Genomic DNA, 22,883 nt, shown 5'->3' on the forward strand with positions numbered 1-22,883 from the left:
TAAAATTGTTGTTATGGAATAAAGTAAAGGTAAAGGGGACCCCTGACCATTAGGTCCAGTCGTGGACGACTCTGGGGTTGTGGCATTCATCTCGTTTTATTGGCCGAGGGAGCCGGCGTACAGCTTCAGGGTCATGTGGCCAGCATGACTAAGCCACTTCTGGCGAACCAGAGCAACGCACAGAAACGCTGTTTACCTTCCTGCCAGAGCGGTACCTATTTATCTACTTGCACTTTGACGTGCTTTCGAACTGCTAAGTTGGCAGGGTGTTATGGAATAGGACACCCCTATTTTCATCGGGATAATGTTGGAGGGCATGATGAATTTTGTGAGGAGGAAACTGTCTTTAGAGTTTGGATATAGACAGAAAGTTGGAGAGCTGAGCTCAGATGATGATGATGGTGAAAATTTATTATTTATATGCCGCTCATCTGGCTGGGTTGCCCCAGCCACTTTGGGGCGGCTTCCAACAAATTTAAAATATTAAGCACAGTAAAAAACCAAAGATTAAAAACTTCCCTATACAGGGCTGCCTTCAGATGTCTTCTAAAAGTCAGATAGTATTTCCTTGACATCTGACACTCCCAGGGCCACAAATGTTGGATTCAGACCACAGGCCTGACCTGAAAGGGGTTTCTGTTGCCTCAGTGTAATAACTTTGAGTCATAAAAATTCCATTCCTGCCTTTTGGTCAGAGCTTCTTCACAGATACAGCTGTATTCTGCTGCCCACACCCTTGGGCCTAGAAGAGGTACTTTGTCCTCAGCTTACTTTTTCTTTGGCCAAACCATTTTGCCAACTCATCAGCGCCATGTTTACTTGGGAGTAAATCCCATGGAACTCAGTAGGGCTTACTATAGATTAGGCATACATGGGACATGGACAATTTCTCTCTGATTCCTCCCTCCTCCTGGATTTTTTTTTTTTTAAAGCAACACCATGATGGGATAGTTTTTAAACCTTTGGGCCTGCTTTCAAGTAAAACATCTCTGGGCTTTTACAAGACATTTCTATCTGGAAAAGGAAACAAAGAAATCTAAATGCAACTAAAGTCTCCCTGTGCATTTCAGGTTCAAAACCAGGACTGACTGGAACGGCACAGTTTGACTTTGTGTTTCTAACACGCCTGGCTTCTATCACTGTCCTTTTTGGGGAGGCGTATGATTAACACAGCACCTATTGACTAAAATAAGCTGTTGAGGGAAATGATCCGCCCACCCTGTAAAAATGTGTACTGGTTCTATAAGACTGAGCGGCAACAGAGGCAGCCATTTTGATGGTGGCAGCCATTTTGAATTTCCTGAAATCCAATAAACACTCCAGGGCAGGGAATGAAATGGAAATGAAATGGCATTCTCTCTCTCTCTCTCAATGGTTGGATATTCAAGGAGGAAGTGCTTCCTTCCACAGGGCAGAGTTAAACAGTGGCATTTGCTACCACAGGGTATAGCAGTGGCTGCCAACCTGGACGGCTTTACAGAGGGGATTAGACAGATTCATGGAAAACAAAAATATCAGGACCTATTTGTCATATTGGCTACATGCTGCCTCTAAAATCAGAAGTGGTACATCTCTGAATGCATAGGTGCCAACCCCCTGGGGCCCTGGGTGCCTGAGCACCCACAAAATTCCCCATGAATTTGGCTGGGCACCCACAAATTTCAGTGCCAGGGCCATGCATGCTGCATAGCACCCATGGCCTAATCCAGCAGACAGACTCTTACATTCTTAATCCTGTGCTCAGTACCACATATTAGGTGTCTGTGTTTCTGCAGAATCACGGACCTGGATAAAGTTAGGAAGGCCTGGAAATTACATGAGCATTTCAAAAGCAGCAGAGATTCCAGCAGATTAGGCTGCCTTGAATTAATGTTTGTACGTTTTACAAATCTGAGACAGGATGGAATGCAGCCCCCAAATATTACTTCTGAAAATTTAGAAATGTTTATGCTTTCTTTTTTTGACTTCTGACCGTGAAGATCGGTTTATAAAACTGAAGTATTGTCAATTACTTTGTAGATAATAATATGCCAATTCAAATGCACTTTTAAAAGAAAGAAAAACAGATGGATCCAACGGTCTGCATAACTGGGAGCGTTGGAATACGTAATTTGTGGAAGAGAGAAATTTCAGCGCAACAATTTATAATGTACTCATCATCAATCTGACGCAACAAAATTGGCAAGGCATGGTTATAATTGTTGGAAAATGTGCCTCATTTGTTTCTGCGCAGAAATAACATTGCCTCTGGTGAGTATCTGGCTTTGACTTTTTTTTTTTAAAGGTATATAAGCAAATGGGACCTGCAATGAAATGTGGTGTGGAGTGTCCCAGCATGGATTATTCTGCAAGGGGCATGGTTAGCTGGTCAGCCGGCCGGCCAGCCAGCCAGCTACTCCCCTTCTGGAATAATCCATTCCCTTCCCTTTCCTACACACTTTTCTATTTAACCCCTGCCCAATAGTTAGCATTCTATGGATTGTATCCAACTAAATTCTACTCAGAGTAGACTCACTGAAATCAGTAAACCTAGATTAGTTATGTTTCTTAACTTCAATGGTTCAACTCTGAGTATAATTAGCATTAGCTACAACCAAAACTGTTCTCGTTGGGCTGTTTTGGAGTTCCTCCATATGTCCCCCCCCCCTCTAATAACTTTTTGTGGGGTTACTTCTGCAAACCTTGCCACGTCCCTCTTTTGCATGGACGGCATTGTTTGGGCTGCAAAAGCAATGACACTCATACCTGAAGGGAAGGTTACTGTTTATTTAATTTATAAATTTCAGCCCCTGGTGTTCCCCCTGAAGGAGTCCAGGATAGTGATGGCGACTTATTTTTGCAAGCCAATTTGATTTAGGATTTGCTCGGCCACCCCCTACTCCAAACTCATTTCAACTCTAAAAATCAAGAAGCATGCCAACCAACATTGTGGAGAGACATCGCTCACCTGTAACCATCTCTGTGGAAACAGGGCCATGTCTCTTGCGGCCCACGAGTCCATAAAGACTGAACTTGTACTTCCGGGAAGGCGCTAGGTCATAGATGGTGACCTCCTGGGATCCTCCGTCCACGGGCAGACTCTTCGGCTTGCCCTCAGCATCTTTATACTGGATCAAAAAGGAGTCAAAGGTCCCCCTGGGGATGTCCCAGGACAGGCGGGCAGAGTTCTCTTTGATGTCTGAGACGGAGAGCTGCCCCAAAGTGGGCTTCTCCTGGGCTGGTGCTGGAGCTGAAAAACGAACAAGAGGAGGAGAGGATGACGGCTGCCGAACACTTAAGAAGGAAAGAAGTAAGCGGATTGGAGAAAATATAATTATCTTAATTCCCAAGTATTTTTATTTAATTTTACCAAGCCTACCCAGAAGAAGTCTATTTTATTTCTGCAGTTTTTAATTCTTGCTGGTTTTAATACTGTTTCGTGATCCGTGTTCTATCTTACGCAACCAAGTCTAGTGCCACCTAATGACCAAACTGTATAATGGCACTATCCATGAGCCCAGCCAAGAGCAACTTGGCTACAGTCCAGTGCCTCCTCTGGACTGAAGAAGTTTATTTCACGGTAGGTTATCGGTTGCATTCATTAATTCATTGATTTCCAGATTTCTGCACCACTATATTTTCAAAAAACTACCCAAGCGGTGTCTATAGGAGCCAGTGATGGCCGCCAGCTTGAATGGCTTTAAAAGAGGATTAGACAAATTCATGGAGGACAAGGCAATAATAATAATAATGATAATAATGTATAGCTGTCAACTTCTCTATTTTCTTGCGAGGAGTCCTATTTGGAATAAGGGAATTTCCCTTAAAAAAAGGGAAACGTTGACAGCTATGCAATAATGATAATAATGATAATTATTATTATTTATACGCTGCCCATCTGGCTGGGTTTCCCCAGCCACTCTGGGAAGCTATCAACCTCTATCAACAGCTGTTAGCCATGATGTCTATGCTCTGCCTCTCTTTGCTTCTGAATGCCAGTTACTGGAAATCGAAGGTAGGCACAGTGCTGTTGTGCTCATATCTCACATGCAGGCTTCCCACAGGCATCCGGTTGGCCACTATGAGAAGAGGATGGATGCTGGACTTGATGGGCCTTTGGTCTGATTCAGCAGGCTCATCTTATGTTCTTCAGTACACAGATAAAGAATGTACAACACAGATCATAACACAGCACCGAAGCATTAATAATGAGAACTGAAAACTGTAGAAATAAAACAGATCAAGGCTGCATGGAAACAAACTGAGAAATGTGCTAAGAGGAAGGCACGCTTGGCAAATCCACACTGTGGTCAACTCCTGCCCAAAAACCTATGTCCCCACTGTGGAAGGATGTGTGGGTCCAGAATTGGCCTCCACAGTCACTTACGGACTCATTGTTAAAACCGTGTTTATGGAAGACAGTCTTACTCGGCTACAAGTGATCGCCGCTGGAGGAGGAGAGGAAGAAGAAGAAGAAGAAGAAGAAGAAGAAGAAGAAGAAGAAGAAGAAGAAGAAGAAGAGGAGGAGGAGGAGGAGGAGGAGGAGGAGGAGGAGAAGAAGAAGAAGAAGAAGAAGAAGAAGAAGAAGAAGAAGAAGAAGAAGAAGAAGAAGAAGAACTATTGAAAGCACATCATGTCCCCCCAAGAAGCCTGGGGAATGTATAAGGCTGTTGGGAATTATAGCTCTGTGAGGGGTATACTATAGTTCCCAGAATACTGGAGGTGTGGAGATGTGCTTTAAAAGTAGTGTGTGTGTGCAGCCTAATTTGGGAAGGAGTTGGAAGGAAAGGGAGATTAACAATATAACACTGAAAGAACACGGGCACGTTGGGGCTTGATTCACTTTGATGGGAAGAGGATTCCAGGAAACTGGTGCCGCAATGCTAAAAGCAGGCGCTCAAGTCACAGCACACCACTGCAAGGGTGTGTGTGGCACCATCCTTCATCACACGCAAATGATCCCAGGGCAGTTTCCATCATATTAAAAAAATACAAAACCAAAATACAGTATATAAAGCGTAACTAATTACTGCAGCAGTATAGAGGCTAATCAACGTGGCAACTCTTGCTAGGAAACCCTCTAGAATGGTTGTGGCGACCGCCTTCCCTTACGCCTTAGGATTCAGTGTTGCCCGACCCCCATCCCACACCCAGCAAGCAGCTCACGATAAATAACCGCCAACATCTCAGAATCCTGCAAGGTGGAAAGAATTTGGTGTTTATCACACCAGAATGGAGAAGCGGGCTGATGAACCCCAAAATATGTGTCTGGAAGAAATATGGGAGTTAGTGAGTTACAAAACTTCCTGGTTTGTGTCAGAAATATTATAAGAGGTGTTATGAAGTCGTCTTTGTGCAGGTTCTGAAACAAAGTAAAGGAGGCCTAGAAAAAAGAAAGGTGATCAAATATAGCTGGGTAAATGAGGGTTGTGGCTCATGCCTAGACCATCTCTTCTAAACGGAGAAGGTCCTTGGTTCGCTCCCTTGCATGGCTGGGATTGCCCACTGAAACCCTAGCGAGCTATTGCAAGTCAGTGTAGGCAATACTGAGCCAGACGGAGCCATGATCTGACTCTGCATATGGCAGCATCCTCAATTCGGGGAGCCCAGAGCGATGTACCTGTGGATGTCTTTGTAGTTAGAGGCGGATTGTAGCTCCCATCAGGTTTCTCCCCACTTAACTCCAGTTCGTACTCCGTTCTGGGGGTCAAACCCATCACGGTGACGCTTCTCTCTGTCCCCGGTACTCTGATTTCCCCTGGTGGGGCACTGGATTTGGGGTCCCTGTACTGAAGGGAAAAGCTGTGGAAGGAACTGGGTGGGGCCGACCAAGTCACACGGAGACTGTCCGGAGAGATGTCCGTCACAGTCAGGTCCCGCAGTGGCACTTCAGGGCTTTTTGTGGTGAATCTAGGGAAAGTTTGGGTCTTGGCAGCTGAAGGAGATCCTGGAGCTGAAGAAAGAGAGATGTTGGGTGAGAAAATTGCAACCTCCTCCCCGGCTTTACTCCAACTAGCATACCTCCCCATTCCCTGGGCATGGAATAAGGGGTGAAAGACATATTGACTACTGTAATGTACTCTATGGCAGTGGGCTGCCCTTGAAGGCTATGTGATGGCTTTAGCTAGTAAAGAATGTGGCAGTCCATATACTTAAGGCATGGGTCACTGATAGCACATCTCAAGAGGGCTCCAGGCCCTGTGCTATTTATTTATTTTATTTAACAAAATGTATATACCGCTTTAGGTTTTTTTGTAGGGCTGTGCGTTTTTTGTTTTCTTTTTTTGCAATGAGTGAGAGTATTTACACTAAACTCACCCTCCACTTTCACCCTAGACCTAATTTGCCAAGAAAATTTGAATGAGGATAAATTTTATTAAGAATTACATGCCCAAACATACGGTAACTTTGTTTCAATTCTAATCAAGAATGCTGATTTCAGGGGAGAGCAGGGGCCTGTTCAGTGGAGAAGTATGCTAGCCAAACCTGTATCAGAGCTGACCCTGTCAAGAAGAGGGGGTGAGAAAAGGGTTGTATCCCACAAAATCATCCCTTTAGCACAAGGACTTCCATCTGTGCAATGGGACTCCCTGTCCCTCCCCAATGGGGGCAAATGAGGCACATGGAGAGAGGAAAATAAGTCCCGTTACATGGGCAGAAGTCGTTGTGGTACTGGATAGAACCCCAATCATTTCCTCTATGGCTTCTTCACCCAATCAGAGAGAGCACCTGCTTGAAAAAAACCACACAAGCAAACCCCACTCAAATATCCCAGTTAATTTCAAGGTGGGCACATAGAGATGCTGAGCAGTGGATGGTGGGTGGGAACAGCAGCTACGTGAACTGTTTTGATGGGTGCGTGGTGGAAGCCAACATTGCTGCAAAAGAAAGTGTGTGATTGAGGGAGAAATCTTTCAGCCACACAGAAGCAACATGAAGGCAACAGCTCGGGACGACTGCTTTGCCTGGAGGAAGAATAAAGCAGTTAAACACAAAGGTATCCAGAGACACTCTTGACCAAGGTCAGCACGCGACTGTAGCTGGGAAAAGGGTGCGCAATGGTAGATAAATAAATAAATCACGTGACAGAGACGAAGTAGTGCCAAAACAACGTTTTGCAGAAGCATAAAGTTCAGTGGAATTTCAAAATTCAAAAGGTGAAAAATTGTGAAGTTTAATTTTTTTGGGGGGGTCCCTCTTTTATTTTAAAGAGAGAACTCTTTGGGTCTTCCTAGTAAATATTCAAGGCATAACCTTAAACTAAATACTTAAAACTAGATACAATAATCTGCCAGTGTGAGGTTGTGTTTAGAGCACTGGTGATCTAGGGCCGGTTGCTATATTGCAGTCTAACCTACCTAGCAAGGTTGTAGAGAGGATAAAAGGGAGGTTTGGACAAAGCTGGTGTTTTAGACAGAAAAGCAGAATAAAAATGCAATGGATACTTAAATTAAATTCTTCTCAGTCACCCTGTTTTCCTCTCCAAACATCATTTATATTTAGCATCATCCTTGACTGGGATCATCCTAAACTTTTTTGTCAAGAAGTCTATAAATACTCCTTTGTTTGCAAGCAAATTCATAGGAAAGGGGGTGCCCCTCAAGGCCTTGCTGGACTACAACTTCAATCATCCCGCTGGCCAGTGGCCATGCTGTTGGGGCTCATGGGAGTTGGAGTCCAACCACAACTGTTTTTTGTTTGTTTGTTTTGTTTTGTTTTTGGGTTTAGATCCCCTCCAAAGGCTATCGTAGTTTGGTTCACAGACATTCAGACAATCTTGTGGCAACACAGACAAGGAGCAAAGGCAAACACAGTGACTGCGAGAAGCAGTGTATAGCACAAAAAAACAGACTGGACAAAATTCCGGGAGCTGCAAGTGATTGCGTTATTTGGCTTCAGGAAGAAGAAGATAATTAGCTGGTGGACACTGTGACATTGGCGTGAAGAACGATATGAGTGTGGAAGTCAAGAAAGCTGTGGATTAGGAAAAAGAGAAAACAATTAGCAGGCCGCTGTCTGAACGACTTTCTGGAGTGGGGAACCTCAGGCCTGTGAGTGGAATGCGGCCCTCTACCCTCCTCAATCCGGCCCTCAGAACTTTCCCCAGGCCACAACCTTTGTCAGTCACGCTCCACCCTCTCCTCAAGTCTTTTCAACTAGCTGGAAGAGGTCCTTGAAATGTAATACAATGCCTCTCGCTTGTTTGGTCTGAGAATGGAGACTTAAAAAAAAAAAAGGTTCCCCACTCCTGTTCTGAAGAATGTGAAAGCAACACATGTCTGGACGGCACACAGATTCAGTTTGGTGGCAACACGGACGAGGCATGTGATTGTATGATTACAGGCAAGAAGGAGATAGCGAACCACCCTGGGAGACGGACGTCCTACCCATCCTGGTACCTGTGGCGGTTATAAAGGAGTATGACTTAGAGGAACGTCCTTTCAGCACCCCGTGGATTTCCACATGGTAGGTTGTGCCAGGATCCAATCCGGTGATAACTGCTCTGGAGGAATCTCCAGGCACCACTAGCTCCCCTACTTCTCCAGTCCCCGTATTGCGGTAGAGGATGACCACATTGTCAGAGACCCCTCTCACGCTGTCCAGAGAAACCTCAATACTGCCCGAGGAGCTGCCTACTACCGCCGGCTTGGGATGGTCTGAGTGGGAGTAGCTGCCTCTCGCAGTTGGGGATTCTGTTTTCTGAAGCAGATCGTCAGTCTCTCTATCAAGCCGGTCCTTGAAACTCTCTATGACCTCCTCTGGCTTCCGGAGAATTAGATAGATGTATATGTCCCTGGCCACACTCTGTATGGTCCGGTTACCATGGAGAGGGAAGTTTATGGCACGGAGGTAGCTCTCCAAACGCTCAAGGAGGGTCCCGTTGTACGGGGAGAGCTTGGTCGAGATGTTCTCGGTCATTTTCTTCATGAAAAGCTCCTTAGCTTTGGCAACGTTGGAAGGGCTACGGCCTGGCTGCGGCCTGTTGCCTGGCTGACCGGCTCCAGGCCCAGAGGAGGAAGAGTCAGGCCTTCGGTGGGAAGAAGAGGGGGGTGGTGTGGAGTACTGGCGGACTGGCTGGCTCGGAGCTGGTGCTGGTGGGATCAAAAATTGAGGCAGTTACAGCAAAGGAGGGGATGAAAGTGAGCTGTGGAGATGGGATGCATGGGAAGTGGTAAATCAATTGCAGAGGTAGATCCCCAATTGATAAGAAAATCCCTGGTTTCCCACCCATCCACCACTTCTGAAGCAGCCTGCAATGGAGTTGGCACCCCACAGAAGAGACATGTGCGCTGCTGACCCCTTCTTGGGAACCTTCCTTCAAGCTCTCACATCAGCTGCAATAAAAGCGAGGCAGTTAGTTTGAGCTTTCCTCAGAAATCACCCTTGTAGCCCTTTCTGTCTGTTGGATCTCCAGAGACCTGTGAGCTGTCAAGAGAAGGGAAGAACAAGGGGGTGTGGGAGAGAAAGGGACGCCATCTTCTGACCACTGCAGCTGTCAAAAGGAAATAATGAGATGGTAATAATACTTGAATAGAAAAGACGTGGGGAAAAGATTATGGTGAAAGATGAGAGGCACCGAATGTGGACAGTTTCATATTCATCTTGCAGTTACCCTTTGGCACGCCGTTTCCTACTGGCATGCTGTCTCCAGGACACCCTCCATACCCCGATTCCCCTTAAAGAGTCCACCTTCTCACTGCCGTCATTGCTCGCTGTAGCTGTCCTCCTTGCTCACTTGTTCTTGCCACCTGCCTGCCTGTGAGGTTAAGACCCAACGAGCAAGCAGGCAGTGGCAGCCTTTGCCCCCGAGGGATGGCTGTTGGGACTGGTGCCCTCTGGGTCTAGTGGGACGGAAGGCAGGGAAGCCCAACAGTAGGCGGAGCCATAGCCAATGACAGGCAAGAGCCAGAGCCAATGGAAGGTGGAGCCAACTAGTCCTAGCTTTGCCTCCATCCTCCTTCTTGCTGAGCTGAGTTTTTCAAGGGGCATTGCTGGGCTTAAAGGAGAAGGAAGGTGACAGCCAGGGCTTACCCCCTGGACTGGTTTTAAGAAAGAAGGTGGGCAGTTGAGCACTGGCTGAGGGCAGAATGAGGTTGGTGGGTGACTCAGTTGCCCTAAATTGGTGGGATGGTGCCTCAATTGCTGAGCCTCCTTTTCACCACCATTGTTGTCTAGGCTGGAGACAGATGAACATGCAGGCCTTGTCCGTGTGGTGTTCTCCTCCGGCTGCTGCTGTCCCGCACTTTCTCCCCCCTAAACCCAGAGATTCCTCATGCTTTGAAAATCCAAATAGGAGAGCTGCATCGATCGCATAGGGAATCTCCAAATTTAGGGAGGAGAAAATGGGGGACAGCAGAAGTTGGAGGAGAACGACGTGGGGGAATCAAAGGAGACACAAGAGGTTCACAATCCACATTAAGGTAAGGTATGAGCAGGTCCCTAGTCCTAGCAAGGAGTTAGGAAGTAACAATGGAGAATCGCTGGGCCTAGGGATACATTTGTTGAGTTTTGTTATGACCATTTCTTTCATTTCACCATGAGGTTTTAGTCCTTTATCAAAACTGGGAGAATTGTAGATTTCGAAAGATAGCTGAGTTTCATTTCATGCACTTATTTCAGAAAGCTGAGAATGTCAGCTTCACATTTTAATGCAAACCTGCCTCCTTTGCTCATCCTGAACCATCCTTCTCCCTTAATCTCTTGCCACGTGGCATAACCTGTGGCCCCATAAGCTCACCTGCTAGCCTCACATGTGGATTGATTTGCATGTTGGGGAAGCAGATGGCATGGACTATGAAACCTGGCCCTGTTTCTCTATCAGTTTTGTACTACAGGTATCAAGCACTTAGTGGTGGCATCCCATTAGGTTGCAGAACTGAAAACAGGAATGCTAGTGGGTCAATCGGAAGAGTGCTCTGCTTCCCTTTCCCTTTGCTGCGTTCTGGATCGCAAACTGTTTCGGGAAGTGTGGATTAGGTAGGTCTGCCTTTCAGTACAAATTGAATCCCTCCCGCATCCCCAGCTGAGACAAGGGGCAACCCCTAGCTCCCAGCCGCCACTCCCAGGGCCCTACCAGTTGTGCTGACGATGATGCTGGTGGCTCGGCTGTTCTCGCCGCTCTGGCGGGCAAACATGGTGATGCGGTATCGGGTGCTGCTCTCCAGCTCGTCCAGGGTGACGCTTTCAGGTGCTGCAGGCAGTTCCACACGCTTCACGGCCTGGGCGGGCCGAGAGGCAACCAGAGGCACGTAGCTCAGGATGTAGCCGTCAGGGCGAGAGGCTGGCGGTTCCCACTCCAAGGTCATGGAGTTTTCTGTCACCTGCGACGACTGCAGGCCACGCGGAGGAGCTACTCCTGGAAGGGGGGAGAGATGTACATAGCACAGAAATGAGACCGGAGGACACTTAGAGGCAGCAGGAGCTTGTGCAGAATGAAAGTAGCAGGGAGGGAGCGGAGGCAGAGCGCTTTAAAACTGAGACCAAAACCTTGATTTGTTGGCACAGGGTGTAACAGGAAGTACAGGTGTTTAGTTCTATTCCAATCTTAAAACTGGACAGCGTAATGCTGGTGGTCAACAGAAGAGGTTTAAAGACTGTCTCAAGGCAAATCTAAAAAAAATGCAGTATAAACACCAACAATTGAGAAACACTGGCCTGTGAGCGCTCCAATTGGAGAACAGCCTTTACCAAAGGTGTCATGGACTTTGAAAATGCTCAAACTTAGGACGAAAGGGGGAAACGTGCTAAGAGGAAGACATATTTGGCAAACCCTCACCATGATCAACTCCTACCCAGAAACCAATGTCCCCACTGTGGAAGGAAGTGTGGATCCAGAATTGGCCTCCACAGTCACTAACGGTCTCACTGTTAAAACCGTGTTCATGGAAGACAATCTTACTCAGCTACGAGTGATCGCCAAAGAAGAAAAAGAAGAAGTGCAGTTAAGGATATGATATGCAGGGGAAGGTGGTATAAGAATGTAAGAAAAGCTCTGCAGCTGCATCAGGCCAAGGGCCCATCATGCTCTGGCATCATGTTGCAGTGCCAAAAGTAATCCTGAAAGCAGGACCAGCACTTCTCTCGACACTGGAGATTCGGAGGCTGTTACAGTGGAGACAGGACATAGCCATTGTGGTTAGCAGCCACAGAGGCCATTTTAGGATAGCGCGACCAGTTTGGCTGCACTGGGCTCCACGTTGCAGGGGGTGCCACAACAATGCTGCAGAATGGAGCATGAGAGGCAGCAGGGGCGAATTTGGGCACCACACAGGGTACCGCTGAAATGCGACAGCCCAAAGTCCGCCACCGGTAGCCACTCGGAGCCTTTACCCTTCATGAATTAGCCTGCTTTCGCACACCAGTGCATCCTGTTTCCAAACGTTCCACTATCTGCTAATTTCTGCGTTGTATCTTAGCTTTCACACAATGAAAAGGCCACTTCTGGAAGTGTAGCAGAATATTGTGGGTGATCTTGGGTGTCCCTGCCTCTCTGCCTATGGATAAAAGGGGAAGAGAGAGAACTGGTATGCCGCCTGGAGCTCCTCGGAGGAAAGGCGGGTTATAAGGTGGTGCAGTGCATTTGGTCAGTGCCTCTGGCTGTTAACCAGAAGGCTGCTGGTTTGAGCCCACCCTGGGAAGGCTGTGGGCAAAAAGATTCCTGCGTTGCAGGGAGTTGGGCTAGGTGACCCACAAGATCCCTCCCTACTACAATTCTATGATTCTCGTCATCACTGCCCCACAGAGAGTAATTTAGACTGGAGATAGGCACTTCTAAAGCTGAACTGGGAACAGGCTGCAAGGGTGGAGACGGGCAAAAGAGAGAATAATAATAATAATTTATTTATAACCCACCCATCTGGCTGAGTTTCCCCAGCCACTCTGGGTGGCTCCCAATCAAGTGTTAAAAAGAGAAACACACTGCTCCAGGCTACATACGTGTACGCACGGTCTGGGTGACGGGGGGTCCGTAGCGCTGCCCCCTTTCTGCCCGGACAGTGACAGTGTATTCCTCTCCCGGCGTCAGCCCTCTGCGTTCGAAGCCTGTCTCCGTGCCAGACAGACGTACTGATTCACCTGCCTGCTGATCCCGCTGCACATCAGAGGAGAACGGCGCTGAGTAACTTTTCGGCACCATAAGAAAACACCCAAAAATGCACCGTCTGGCAGTTCCTGGTTGTGTTGATACACACACGCGGCCCGGTCTGATTAAAGCTTTCCAAGTCGGCTGCCACCGCCACATCTAGCGGTAGCGAATGTCATATTTCAATCACGCACAGCATGAAGAAGTCCTGTCTGCCACTCCTGAATCTCTCACAATCTGGGCTCACTGGATGGCATTCTCAACACCAGCCCAAGATATTATGCTGCTTGAGACAAAATGGTGCACCCCTAGCCTACTTACAGGAACCAGCCGTAGGGGCAATTGGATCTTACTTCAGCACGAATCATAGGGCAGCACCCTCCACCACAACTGAGGGCAGCAAGCTAGCTGAGTTGTCACAGTGCGAGCTGCATAGCGCAACCAGCTCTGCCCTCCAACATCTCACTGGCGCCCCCCTCAGCATCTGCCTCATAAAGTGGCCGCCTCACTCTAGCTAACGTTAGGGCCAGCCCGGATATACCTCTATTCCCCCTCCCCCCATACACCATTCACAATTTTTCTAGCCAAATGAAAGAAGCCCCCTGCTCAAAGACCTACCCTTACAATCTACCCCCTTCCCTGCTTTCTGTGGAAGCACATTGTCCCAAAGAGTGGTTGCTTACTGTGGGCTTCACATGAATTTCATACGCATCCACAGATACTTCCGGGCGGCTCCACTCCAAGCGGAAGAACGTCTCATCTCGATTTTTCACATGGATGCCAATGGATGGAATCTCTATTCAGGTCAAGAGCAAGAGAAGAGTGGGGGGGGGGGCAGAAAAGATTCGAAAACCAAATTTATCTCCAGCCTTCTTTTAACACTCACGCTCCCCAGCGTGTCCACCAAAAGTGTATTGATCTGAACCTCATCAAGATAAAAGCCCTGATGCCTAGGGTGGCTAGAACTTGCATGCCATTTGCATATGCAATTATACAGTATATGTATAGATGCAAATTTAGGGGGAGGGAATAAAAAATGGAAATACAATATATCACACCACAGCAGGAAAGGCTGTGATCAGGTGGCCAGAGTGCCTGACTATGATAATTAAGATGATTTTATTCATGAATTACTTTCCTCTCAAGGTGATTTATGAACATACGATTAAAAAACATTGTTCTAAAAACAAAACAACAAAAACCTCAAGTCAGATTTAAAAACCAATATAAAGTTAATAATAATAATAATAATAAATGCTCGTGCTTCACCCCAATATCCCAGGGCGGGTCACAGCAATTTAAAATGAAACATTAAAAACAGATTTTTTTGAAAAAATGAATGTAAATGTAATGATTATTTTTTTTAAAAAAAATTATAATTATTAAAAAAATTACAGTCACAAAAAATAGTGTGGATGAACACCTAAATGAAATAAAAATGAGCACTAAATCAGAGACCTTTTCATACCGGATGTAAAAGCTTGTTCGGTATGCTGCCTACTATTGATGAACAAGATAACTATTCTCTTATGAAAAACAAAGGCTTCCTCTCACTTACACGGTTGGCAAGCATCAGGGTTTGACCTGAAGTGCCCGAGGAACTTGCAAAATAGCCTGACGGCAACAGAAGCAAACCCAACACCCTGAGTCACTGGGCCGCAGCGATTTCGTCTTGAGGTGTTTCCTACCTACCTATAGAACAGTCTTCTCCTGAATAACCATCATGGCAGAGGCACACTCCGTTCTGGCACTCCCCGCGGCCGCTGCAGTCCTCCGGACATGCCAGTTGCCCGCAGTCCGGCCCGGTATACCCCTTGTGGCAGGCGCACACGGCTCCTTTCAGGCAGCGGCCTCTCTGGTTGCAGTCGTTGGGGCAGGCCTTGGTTCCACAGGCTGGGCCCGTGAAGCCGGGCTCACAGACGCACCGCCCGTTGTGGCACTCTCCCCGCCGGTTGCAGTTGCTGGGGCAGGCCCGGCTCCCGCAGTCGGGCCCGGAGTAGCCAGGGTCGCACACGCACTTCCCATCCACACATCGGCCACGACCTTGGCAGTCCTGCGGGCAGGCCGGGTCAGCACAGGAAGGTCCAGAGTAGCCAGGGAAGCAGGCACAGCGCCCATCCACACAGCGCCCTTGGTCGTTGCAGTCGTCTGGGCAGGAAGGCGGCTCCTCGCAGCGGGCACCGGAGTAGCCGGGGCGGCACTGGCAGCGCCCGTTCGCGCACTTGCCACGCTGGGGGCCACCACAGCCACCTGGGCAGGTTGGCTCGGCACAGGTGGGGCCACTCCAGCCTGCCTCACATTCGCACAGGCAGCGGGAGAGGTCGAAGGAACCATGGTTCGAGCATAAGGTGCGGGTGTCCGTCTGGCCTAGGTGAGGGGTGAGAGAAAGTAGGGAAGGGAAGAAGGGGGTCAGGGATTGAAAGCCAGGCCACACCTAACCATCTTGTGGGTTTATTTATTTGCACGTACAGTCATACCTTGGTTCACAAATGGAATTCGTTCCAGAAGTCTGTTTGACTTCCGTAAATGTTCGAAACCAAGGCGTGACTTCCGATTGGCTGCAGGAGCTTTCTGCACTCAATCAGAAGCGACGTAAGCTGCGTCGGACGTTTGGGTTCCAAAGAACGTTTGCAGACCGGAACACTTATTTCCGGGTTTGCAGCATTCGGGAGCCAAAATGTTCGAGTCATAAGGCGTTCGAGAACCAAGGTACGACTGTATTGCCTATATATCACACCTGTCAGGAGCGAGCCAGCAGTAAATCACACTGTGCAAGTTGGAGTTAACTCTTTATTAGCAAGAACACGATAGAAATAGGAGGGTCAGTCCTAATGAGCACAGCAGCTCATCTCCAGTAGGCCTTGCCCCTACGAAGCAGTTGCTAAGACTGAAGGTTCCCGCCTCCTCACAGCTGCCCAAGTCCCATCATCTCCAGGGTTTCCCCCCAAGCAATCAGAGACTCCGCTGGTGTGAAGCCAACCTCTCCTCTGCCCTTTTCATGCCTCTTCTGGTTCTGGAAGACCAGAGGGGAGGAGAGCTTGTCACAGCAGGAGTGGGAGACACCTGTGACTCTTTACCAGCCTGAGTCATCTATGCCTCTTGACCTCCCTCCTGCTTCAACTTCTGCCTCTCATTCTGGACATTGCCACAGAGCCTCCCAGCTCACCAAACCCTGCTACATCTTCAGCTTCTGACACCTCCTCCTCCCAATCTTCACCCTCTGACCACTCATCAGTGTCCCATCACCACTCCCCGGGCTCTGAGTCTTCTCCCCTTGGAAGAAACTGTAGTGGCATACAGGGTTCTCTCCCACCCGCATTTCATCCCCACAAGAACCATAGCTGTCAACTTAAAGATTTGAAAATAAGGGACCAGCAGCCTCGAAAATAAGGGATCAGCAGCCAAAATAAGGGATCAACAATTACTTTGATAAAATACATATTTTGTTGCGTGCGAATGGCTTTAGATACCTATTAGGTCCATAAATTACCATATAGCATATATTTAACACAAAAAAACAGCAACAATTTGTTGTTGACAAAAAACAGCTGGACATAGAAAGGGCCCCATTTCCTTCAGTAGCTTATTTAAGGGACATCATCAATAAGGGACAGCAGCGGGACATGGCGCTGATATAAGGGACTGTCCCGCCAAATAAGGGACGCTTGACAGCTATGACAAGAACCCTGTGAGGTAGGTTTCCTTGTGCCCCAGGGGGGTCACTTCGGTGCTGCATACCCTCTCCAAGGCCTTACCTGTACTAGCCTGGGAACTGCTGGTTGCAGGGCAGCAGCCTCCCCCAGCCTGGCAGGTGTCCCGCAGTGACCGCACTTCGTTCTCTAGTGCCTGCAGCCGTCTCAAGAGGTCCTGGGTGTCCTCGGTGCCAGGTGGGCACCCACAGGACTGCTGGGGCAGGTTGATGCGGTGAGTGAAGACCACATGCTCCTGGTCTGGCCCTTCCAGCGTGTGCTCGTACAGGCCTCCTCCCCTGGAGGAGCCAGGAGGGCCCAGCGCCTCTTGGGGTGCAGAGGAGGCTCCCTCATCCTCGGTGCCATCTCCCTTCAGCTTTATTGTGTAGATATGAGAGAAAACGGTAGCGTTGGAGGGGATGACCCGGTGGGGCACATGCGCCTCCCAAGAGGTCCCCAGCCAGAAGAGGAACAGAAGGAAGGGCATGGGTCTTGGTTGTCTCCCCATGCTCTGGACCTGTGAGGGAAATGGCAACAAAAAAAGATGGATGGATGAGGGCCGACAAAATGGACCTGAAGGTGCATTCGGTTGTGTAGAATATTGCATCTGTTTTCCTGATTACGATGGAAGTACTTCTGTCCTATTTTCTAAAATTCCTTTCACACTCTGCAGAGAGCTAGCCAGCAATAAATCACAGAGAGTATGTGAAGCTAACTCTTAGCAGAAACAAGGCTTGCTCATGTTTGCCTGGCTTAATGAGCACAGCAATTCTGCTCAGTAGTTTTTGTCCCTATGAGGCAGTTGTGGAGGCTGAAGATCTCCTCCTTCCCACAGTTCCATAAGTCTGTTCCTCCCAGGTCTATACCAAGCAATCTGAGACCACGCCAGCACACCTGTCTCTGCTCCTCCCTCTTCATATCTCTTCTGGTCCTGGGAGACCAGGGGGGAGGGGAGCTGGTCACAGCAGGAGGGGGAGACCCCCTGACTTCTTCACTAGCCTGACTCATCTCTGCCTCTTGGCCTCCCTCCTCTCTTGCTTCTGCCTCTGCTTCCAGACTTCTCTCTGTCACAGACTCTTCCTGCTCACTAAGTCTTGTTGCCTCTTCAGTTTCCAATACCTCCCTTTGACGATTCATCATTGTCCCACCGCCACTCCCCAGCCTTCTTCCATTGGGGGTTCCCCAGCTGGTTCCTCCCACCATTGCCCTGTGTCCAGCCATTCCGTGACACACTCCAGGACCTGTCATGTTATGCAACTGTGGCTCTTCAACCAATATGCCAGCATAGAATCACAGAAGGTGACCCCGAAACTACAACTAATCCAGAATGCAGCAACTAGACTGGTGACTGGGAGTGGCCGCCGAGACCATATAACACTGATCCTGAAAGACCTACATTGGCTCCCAGTACGTTTACGGGCACAATTCAAAGTGTTGGTGCTGACCTTTAAAGCCCTAAATGGCCTTGGCCCAATATACCCAAAGGAGCGTCTCCACCCCCATCGTTCAGCCTGGGCACTGAGGTCCAGCTCTGAGGGCCTTCTAGCAGTTCTCTCACTGCAAGAAGTGAGGTTACCGGGAAGCAGGCAGAGGGCTTTCTCGGTAGTGGCGCCCGCCCTGTGGAACGCCCTTCCATCAGATGTCAAGGAAATAAACAACTATCTGACTTTTAGAAGACATCTGAAGGCAACCCTGTATAGGGAAGTTTTTTAAATTTGATGTTTTATTGTATTTTTAATATTCTGTTGGGAGCCGCCCAGAGGGGTGGGGTATAAATAATAAATTATTATTTCTATTATAAAGAACCGCATGCCCTCCAAAGTCTGTAATCCTGTCACTGTCATGGCCACTGGTTTAGAGCTGGTGGGAATTTTAGAACAGCGTACCTTTGTGCAGGACCGAAGGTATTCTCAATCCCTGTTCTGCATGATTTGGACAGTTCTGCATTTAGCTGCATGCAATGGCCACTCCCATGTCTACTCTGGCGAGAGGTGTCTGATAAGGTCAACTGCTCCCTACAAAGATTGATGCCATAATTCTTTTCTACCTCCATTTTTTCTGGGAATAGCAGATAGGCAGAGAGCTGTTGGCTCATGTCCATCTTGTGTCTAGTTGGCTATGGTGAGAATGCTGTAATAGATTTAGGGGTTGCCAACTTTAATAAAATATTTGGGGGCCCAGGTAAGGCCTCCCCCCTCATGGGCACACCCATACCATTTGAATGCCAATGCCCATCAACATTGGGGCCCCCTAATTTTATTGGAGGGCCCAAGGGGACCTCAGCCCCTAGAGGTTGACTCCTATGACTAGATGGGCTGAGAGAGAGTGGCTTGCTTAAGACCACCGGGTCCGTTTATGATTGAGGCGAAATTTGAACCATGGACCTCCTGATTCACTGCTCAACTTCTTGGCTGCCCGCTACACCGCATCAGCTTTCATGTAATAGCCAAGAGGGGGGATGGTGCTTTTGGCCAAAGCTACGTTAGGAAAACATAATTGTCTGTCAATGGGTTACCCACAGTTCAAAATATGTGTTTGTTGAAGGTTCATTCTTTATTGGCTAGTCTTCAGCCAAAGCTCTCAGGGTGGGTTAGGAAGATTAAAAACAAAATTAAATCAGCAAACAGCAGATTTGATAGAAGCTCCAACCTTGAAACATTCAGCATAAAATGTTCCTTGGTAGCCACAGTGTGTGAAAGGGAAATGGGTGCGCAATGAATGACGCAGGACTGCTTAGTAGGGGAAAGGACGAAGCTCAGGGGTATGGCATCCGATCTGCATGCAGAAGGTCTCATCTCTAGGCAGGGCTGGGTTTCCACCTGAAACCCTGGAGACTCACTGCCAGTCAGTGTAGACAATACTGAGCTAGATGGACCAGTGGCTCTGACTCAGTATAAGGCAGTTTCCTGTGTTCCTGTGCCATAACTATCCCTCTCTGAGCACTTATTCAGACTTCCGCTTATCATACTGCTTTCCCCAGGGGGAAACCACTCTTTAGTGCTCCGTCGGAGTAAATGGTGATGCAGGTTTTCTCCCTAGAGGCATTTGCTCCAGTTTAGCACTAAAGAGCAGATTTTCCCTGGGAAGGGAGAAGGGAAAGGGAAAAGCTGCTGGGATCCAAGTCTAGTAAGTGTGAAAACCTCCCATGCTTTCTAAAGGCACAGGACAAGCGGAAGTGAGGGCAAGCCCTCAATTTCAATCACAGGGCAGCTACATCCAAGCCAGATTCGAACCCACAGAGCGTTGAACGCACCATGTATTTAAGCTCTCGTCCACCTGCTGATTCTTGTAACCTGTCACTCGCTTTATGTGCCAATCTGATTTATACATCAAAGCCTTGGGCAGAACCGGAGTTGTGAGTTTGATGAATTTTCATGGATGAATTGCTGGGGAAATGTGGAAAAAATGAGGGATTGAAGGAAACGGCATTTGACAGATTTATCCACCCCTAAAAATAAAGGTAAAGGTAAAGGGACCCCAGACCGCAGTCGTGGCTGACTCTGGGGTTGTGGCGCTCATCTTGCTTTATTGGCTGAGAGAGCCGGCGTACAGCTTCCGGGTCATGTGGCCAGCATGACTAAGCCGCTTCTGGTGAACCACAGCAGCGCACGGAAACGGTGTTTACCTTCCCGCCGGAGCAGTACCTATTTATCTACTTGCATTTTTGATATGCTTTCGAACTGCTAGGTTGGCAGGAGCAGGGACCAAGCAACGGGAGCTCACCCCGTCGTGGGGATTCGAACCGCCGACCTTCTGATCAGCAAGTCCTAGGCTCTGTGGTTTAACCCACAATGCCACCCGTGTCCCTTACCCCTAAATATAACCCCACTTAATTAAAAGGGGGGAGGATATCCAGAAGACAAAATTAAAGTTCAGTGGTGCCTCGCAAGACGAAAATAATCCGTTCCGCGAGTCTCTTCGTCTAGCGGTTTTTTCGTCTTGCGAAGCAACCCTATTAGCGGCTTAGCGGATTAGCGCTATTAGCGGTTTAGCGGCTATTAAAGGCTTAGTGGCTAAAAGGCTATTAGCGGCTTAGTGGCTTAGAAAAAGGGGGGGGAGCGGAAAAAAATCGGAACACTCGCAAGACATTTTCGTCTTGCGAAGCAAGCCAATAGGGAAATTCGTCTTGCGAAGCAGCTCAAAAACGGAAAACCCTTTCGTCTAGTAGGTTTTCCGTCTTGCGAGGCATTCGTCTTGCGGGGCACCACTGTTTGTGTTTTTTAAATGGGAAAGTGATTAACCAGGAACAACCAGCCAGGCAACAGAAGCTGTTCCTAGTAAATAAAAACAACTGTGAAGTTCAGGAAAGTTCATGTCTGTCGACACGTGTTAAAACCTCTCTCTCTCTCTTACACACACACACACACACACACACAGGCTGTTCCTTGATGCAACCTCGGTTGGAGAAACCCACCGAAATTGGTGGTTTTCTCGCCTGCTCCTGCAGCAGCACAACCACTGGATTAAAAAAAACAACAGCTAGGGAATTGTTAGGCACAATGCGGATATCTCCAGTTGCATTGATGTGGACAGCAGGAATGCAAAACAGAGGCATGGCAGGGATCCCATAGCGCTCGCCAGAGCCAGGCAGTTGGGAAGCAGGAACAGCAGTGCACGGCAGGGGGCGGGGGGGACGGGACGGAAGGACAAGCCACGGAGTGCTGTGAAATGCAAGCAGAGACGTGGCCAGGAGTCAGATATGGTGGAGGAAGCTGGCAGGGTAGACGGGGAGAAACGGATTAGATAAGAGTGGGCCAGGACAGACAGAGGGAGCTCAATCTTATCCTTAAAGCTTCCTTGTGACAACAGTCTGCAGTACAGCCGTGGATTGACCTGCCTCCAGAGGTTGTGGGAGTTCCTTACTTGGAGCCGCCTGGGCCTCAAACTCCTGGATCCAACACTGTCAACGGCCTCGGTGGCTAGGACTGCCTATTTCCACCTATGTCTCACCACCAATGTCCCTTATTGCACAGAAATGAATTGGTCACTGTACTCCAGGTTCTGGGTAGCTACCAAATTGGATTAGTGCAATGCGCTCTATGTGGGTCCAAAATGCAGCAGCCAGATTACTGGGTGGGGCTCCATTTAGAATTTGCTGATTTAATGGTTGCCAGTTCCCCCCCAGGACCAGTTCAAGGTGCTTACATTAATGTTTAAAGCCCTAAATGACTTAGGCCAGGCATCCCCAAACTTGGCCCTCCAGATGTTTTGGGACTACAATTCCCATCATCGCTAGCTAACAGGACTAGTGGTCAGGGATGATGGGAATTGTAATCCCAAAACATCTGGAGGGCCAAGTTTGGGGATGCCTGACTTAGGCCCTCAATTCCTGAAAGACCACCTTTTCCCCTGCAGACCCTCTCAGGTGTTAATGTTGGCAGAGGAAGTGTCCTTCAAAATCTCAGGGGGTGGCAGCTCAGGAGAGGGAATTTCTGTGGCAGCCCCTAAGTTCCCTCCTCACAGAAGTGTGTCTGGCACCTTCATTAGCAGCGAACTTGGGTACTATGACACCCTGTGCAAGGCCAACATTCCCAGCCCTCGTGCTGCCTTCCCAAAAGCAGGTAAGGAAGTGCCTGGCTTTGGGAAAGAGGCACAAGGCTCTGGCAAGTTCCCAGAGTAATCCTACCTCCTTCCCAAAGCTGGGAAAGAGCTAACTAAGCTTTGGGAAGGCGGCAGGAGGACTCTAGGACCTAGTACCTTGTGAGACGGTGCCCCCTGGGCTCAATGCTCAGCGCATGCGCACCACTCACATAGCCCTAAATCTGCCCCAGTCTTCATTGCATAGCTTTCAGCATTTTTCATCTATTTAACAAAATGTATAGGATTGTATTCAGCAGAAATGCTTTTTTTATATAAAATATTTATAATTTTTTTTTGAAATATAACAATAAAAAAGAAAAAAAAAGAAAAATACAAAATAAAAACAGTTAAAAACATACATTTTTTCTTTTACTTATTTTCTTTTAGCTTATTTCCCGGACCTCCTCATACCTCCCTTTTTTGTATTCCACTTCAATTTATTGGTTCAGCAAATCCTTACCATTAGATTTTAACCCATTTATAACCTTTTTTTTTCATATTCTCTTAAATCATTACAGCTGGCAACCCCTTAGTTGCTATCCAACATCATTCTA

At 48.1% G+C, this 22,883-nt stretch overlaps 1 protein-coding gene and 1 long non-coding RNA gene across 19 annotated transcripts in view; one reads left to right on the forward strand and one right to left on the reverse strand.

The window, feature by feature from the left end:
* Nucleotides 1-22,883, reverse strand: part of TNXB (tenascin XB) — a 121,608-nt gene that overhangs the window by 64,019 nt on the left and 34,706 nt on the right. For 15 of the 18 annotated variants that reach the window (XM_083491005.1, XM_083490995.1, XM_083491008.1 and 12 more), the window contains exons 2-9: nt 16,816-17,266; nt 14,753-15,427; nt 13,744-13,856; nt 12,916-13,069; nt 11,054-11,335; nt 8,379-9,071; nt 5,600-5,932; nt 2,948-3,229 (exon numbers count right to left, since the gene is read on the reverse strand). In XM_083491005.1, coding sequence (XP_083347131.1) covers nt 2,948-3,229; nt 5,600-5,932; nt 8,379-9,071; nt 11,054-11,335; nt 12,916-13,069; nt 13,744-13,856; nt 14,753-15,427; nt 16,816-17,257 — 2,974 coding nt within the window. In that variant the 5' untranslated portion in view covers nt 17,258-17,266. The remainder of the gene's footprint in view (nt 1-2,947; nt 3,230-5,599; nt 5,933-8,378; nt 9,072-11,053; nt 11,336-12,915; nt 13,070-13,743; nt 13,857-14,752; nt 15,428-16,815; nt 17,267-22,883) is intronic. The other 3 variants (XM_083490997.1, XM_083490996.1, XM_083491000.1) reach the window with 2 other exon arrangements.
* LOC310702189 lies at nt 257-2,916 on the forward strand. The gene is made up of 3 exons (XR_014523338.1): nt 257-751; nt 2,020-2,250; nt 2,787-2,916. It is a non-coding gene; the product is annotated as an uncharacterized lncRNA (long non-coding RNA).

The sequence above is a fragment of the Podarcis liolepis genome (genome assembly GCF_965112155.1).
Source record: "Podarcis liolepis genome assembly, chromosome: 2".
NCBI classification, from domain to species: domain Eukaryota; kingdom Metazoa; phylum Chordata; class Lepidosauria; order Squamata; family Lacertidae; genus Podarcis; species Podarcis liolepis.